The sequence below is a fragment of the Galeopterus variegatus genome, unplaced genomic scaffold (assembly GCF_000696425.1).
Source record: "Galeopterus variegatus unplaced genomic scaffold, G_variegatus-3.0.2 Scaffold5981, whole genome shotgun sequence".
Taxonomy (NCBI): domain Eukaryota; kingdom Metazoa; phylum Chordata; class Mammalia; order Dermoptera; family Cynocephalidae; genus Galeopterus; species Galeopterus variegatus.
In genome coordinates, this window is record NW_007732092.1 from 2,508 (window position 1) to 6,627 (window position 4,120).

Consider the following 4,120-nt stretch of genomic DNA (forward strand, 5'->3'; position numbering starts at 1 on the left):
GGGCTCGGCCGCCTTCGGGAGCAAGAGCCTCTTCAGCCTGGGGGGCGGCCGGCGCCTGGCGCTCAGCGCTGGGGCCGGGCGCGGCGGCGGCCGCCTGGGCGGCTTCGTGGGCACCGTCTTCGGCAGCGCAGGGATGGGGCCCGCGTGTCCGTCCGTGTGCCCCCCCGGGGGCATCCCTCAGGTCACCGTTAACAAGAGCCTCTTGGCCCCCCTCAACGTGGAGCTGGACCCCGAGATCCAGAAAGTGCGTGCCCAGGAGCGGGAGCAGATCAAGGCGCTGAACAACAAGTTTGCCTCCTTCATCGACAAGGTGGGTCACGGAGCATCTGCCTGTCCCCGCACTGGCACTCCCCGTACACAGTGGTACCCGCTCTGCCACTGGTGAGCGCGTGGGAACTTGGGCCAGTTATATATAGCTTCTCTGCGCCTCCCCTTCTTCATCTGTAAAATGGGCACGATGATTGTAATAAGGATTAGTTGGGATGTTTGTAAAGTGCCTAGAATAATGCCTGGCGCACATTTCCAATAAAGGAGAGCTTCATTCCTTCCTTGTGGGGGACGGGACCCTAGGAAGGGAGGAGGTGCCCCAAGAGCAGGAGACCCAGTGGATTGAGTTCTTTGAGGGCTCCCACTATCCGACAAAGAGATGGGGACACACATCCGAGACAGGGACCCTCAAGGGACACAGGCCAGGGAATGCCACAGGGCATGGTCCTTGGTGAATGGGGAAGGGCTTGAAAGGTAGGAAGCAGGGTGGGTGTGCAAGCCAGGGAAGTTTCTAGAGAAGGTGAGAGAAAACAGCCGGAAAATTGAAGGGTGGGTCTGAGGGAAAATTTGGAAGGAGGGCAGGACAAGTTACATGTATGTATCTGGGGTGTGGCCAAAAACTGGGGTAACAGAGAAGATGACTCTGGAGATTCAGAGGCAGTGACCCCAGTGACTGGGGAGGAGACTAGGAACGGGCTTCTCTTGTGTCCACCTGAGGCAGAAGGTCTAGGTCAGGAGTGATAAGGGACGTAATAATAACAATAGCTGACACCGAGCCATTCCTAAGCACCTGGTGCTGCCTCAAGTGATTGTCACTTGTCAATGCACAACCTATGCTTCTGTTATTATTCTGCCTTGCATATGAGGAACTGAGACATGGGGAGGCTAAGCAATGAGCCCCAGCTGACAGAATAGTCAGGGTGAACTGTGTGTCTCACCACCATGCTAGGGAGGGGGAAGAGGAGGGATGGAGGGAAGGGGGAATGTGTGGAAGAAACACAGCCACTAGTCTAGAGGACACAGGTCATTCTCTTCCTCCTAAGCCTATTGCTCCCTGGATGTTTCCTTCTGTCCCTCAAGCTAAGAGAGAGGTGAGGAGAGAATGCTGGTGAGTAGCAGAGCCTGATGAAATTTAGTCCAAACATGTGAAACCTTTGGTCAAGTATGAAGGAACCTTATAAAGACGTGATAACTCACTTTGAACAACAAAGAAACAAAAACCAAGAGCAATTTAGACTACACGAAAGAAAGAACGTCCTAACCACCACAATGACTTCTCAGTGCCGTTCTCCAGTCACTGCTTCTCTCCTGCATCCCTTTTCCCTTTTCTCAGAAAACATTTATAGCTAGAGAAACTACCTCAGTCACATAAAAGCTCACAGAAGCAGAGGCAGATAATACCACAGCTGAAGCCTGCTTCCCGATTTCTGTTAGACTGGATCTTATTTCTTGTCTTGGAGACCCAGATGAGCATGTCCCCGTGGCTGAATCTCCCCTCTGATGAGCCTTGCTCTTTCCTGTCTGTCTCCTCCCAGGATCCCAGGATGGCTGCTTCTGATTTCTGGGGCCCTCTCCTTACTCTTGAGAGGCAGCAGCTTGGGGACTCTGGGCCATGACCACCTTTGGGTTCCAGGTGCGGTTCCTGGAGCAGCAGAACCAGGTGTTGGAGACAAAGTGGAACCTGCTGCAGCAGCTGGACCTGAACAACTGCAGGAACAGCCTGGAGGCCATTTATGAGGGCTACAGCAGCAACCTGCGGAGGCAGCTGGACACGCTGTCTGGGGACAGGGTGAGGCTAGACTCGGAGCTGAGGAGCATGCAGGATTTGGTGGAGGACTACAAGAAGAGGTGAGTGGGAGGCAGAGAGTATGCCACTGGAGGGCCTAACTGCAGATGGGGTTTCAATTGGAAGCCAGTATTTTTGCCTTCCTAGTTGCTTTGCTGATACCATTGTTATTTCCTTTCTCATCAGGTAGGGAGGCACATCTAGGCAGAATGGCACTTAGGAAGAGACTAGATCTACCCAGGGTGGTGCTCCAAATTGCCTAGGAAATGTGTGCTCAATTTCTAGCATTAGAAATAGAGGAATGGGGGCAAGAGAATTGTCTCAAAACCAGATGGACAACCCAAATGTCGTTCCTCTCCAGTGAGGTTTTTCATGGCAGTTCCCAGAATGTGAGATACCTTACCAATCCCAGAACAAATTTTAAAGCTAAGCAAAAATTAATTTTTTAAAATTTATTTCATGTTGAAGCATATCTGTGCTGCTGAATTCTACCTTCAAAAAGAATAATTGAGTGTGTGTGGAACCAGAGACTGTGTCTCCCTCCAAGTTGAGCCAGTGATGAGAGAGTAACAAATCCAGGCTCAGTAAGGATTTCTAGGGATAGGTGACTTCTTCCACAGTTCAAGGAGGTGGAGATGGTCAGAGCTGAGCTCTTTCTCCTGCTCCACATTAAATGTGTCTGTCCATCACTATTCCGAAGTGCCCCCAAAGCAGAACCCTGGACTGCACCCTGCATGGAAATCCTGAGGGAGGAGGTAGCATGGTCCCTGACCTCAAAGAGCACACAGATTGTGGGGACAGGCTTACAGCACACTTGCAGATAGCCACTAGTAAGTGGAAATGAATACAGTGTGAACTGAGATCAAGTGGAATTAAGATGGAAATTGGAGCCCCGGGGGAGATCTGAGCAGGGTCTGGAAAGAAGAGGGCTGCCAGGCACAGTCCAGAAGTGCAGGACAGAGGCATTCAGGGGCCGTGCTGTCTCTGGACCTTTCAGAGTGGAAAGGCTCAGTGTTCGAGAATTACACTCGCCAGCCGAGCCATCATAGGTGAGTCTTGATCCTCTGTGAACTTCAGTTTTAATATTTATAAAAATACAATACTGATACCTACCTTGCTACCTAAAACAGCTGTTGAAAGGATAATGCCAGACAGTCATGTATTAACAACTCTTAAAAGAATCAACGTGTGACAAACATAAGGCATTGTTTCCCAGATGTCGGAAGTCCTGTATTTGAATCCTAGCACCACTATTAATGAGTGTTGTGATCTTGGCTAAGTATTTTAGTGTCTTTTGACTCATTTATAAAGTTGCCTCTTAAAAGAATCAACGTGTGACAAACATAAGGCATTGTTTCCCAGATGTCGGAAGTCCTGGATTTGAATCCTAGCACCACTATTAATGAGTGTTGTGATCTTGGCTAAGTATTTTAGTGTCTTTTGACTCATTTATAAAGTTGCGATAATAATAGAACCTACCTCAAAGGGCTGTTGTGGGGATTAAATGAAATAATGTATATGAAGAGTTTTGCACAATGTTTAGCATGTAATAAGGGATAAAGTAAATATTGCTACATTTATTATGATATCTTAAAATTAATTTCGTCACAAATCTCTTTCAACTGTAGGTCCTCACGCCACTTTTTTTGTGCCTCTCATGGTATATCATAAGAGATCCTAATCATAAATTATCCTTGAGTTAGAATTTTCAGTGCATTTATGTTCCTGTTAAACTATGAATTTCTAGAAGACAGGCAGTGTGTGTGCCTTCAGCATCATTGTATACTCTGAGGTTTTTTTCTCATAGACTCTCTAAAATAATTTTTAAAAATTCCTCACAATTAAAAAAAAATTGACATCTAAATTGAAATTTTCTCACAATTAAAAAAAATTAACATCTAAACTTTGTTATCATAAATTTAAGTAGTTGCAAAGGATGTAATTTCAAGCACATTAGGTATATTGCCTTTTGAAATTATAACGGCTACATTACTCTTTTTTTTTTTAAGTTTTTTTTTTTCGTTAAATTTTTATTTTGTCAATATACAATGTATATGATTATTATGG

The 4,120-nt window shown here is 46.7% G+C and overlaps 1 protein-coding gene across 1 annotated transcript in view; it reads left to right on the forward strand.

Annotated features, from left to right (window-relative positions):
• Positions 1 to 6: 6 nt before the first annotated feature.
• The window catches only part of KRT72 (keratin 72), a 15,936-nt gene continuing 11,822 nt past the window's right edge, over positions 7 to 4,120 (forward strand). The window contains exons 1-2 of the mRNA XM_008590290.1: positions 7 to 310; positions 1,901 to 2,115. Of these exons, the coding sequence (XP_008588512.1) occupies positions 134 to 310; positions 1,901 to 2,115 (392 nt within the window). The 5' untranslated portion in view covers positions 7 to 133. The remainder of the gene's footprint in view (positions 311 to 1,900; positions 2,116 to 4,120) is intronic.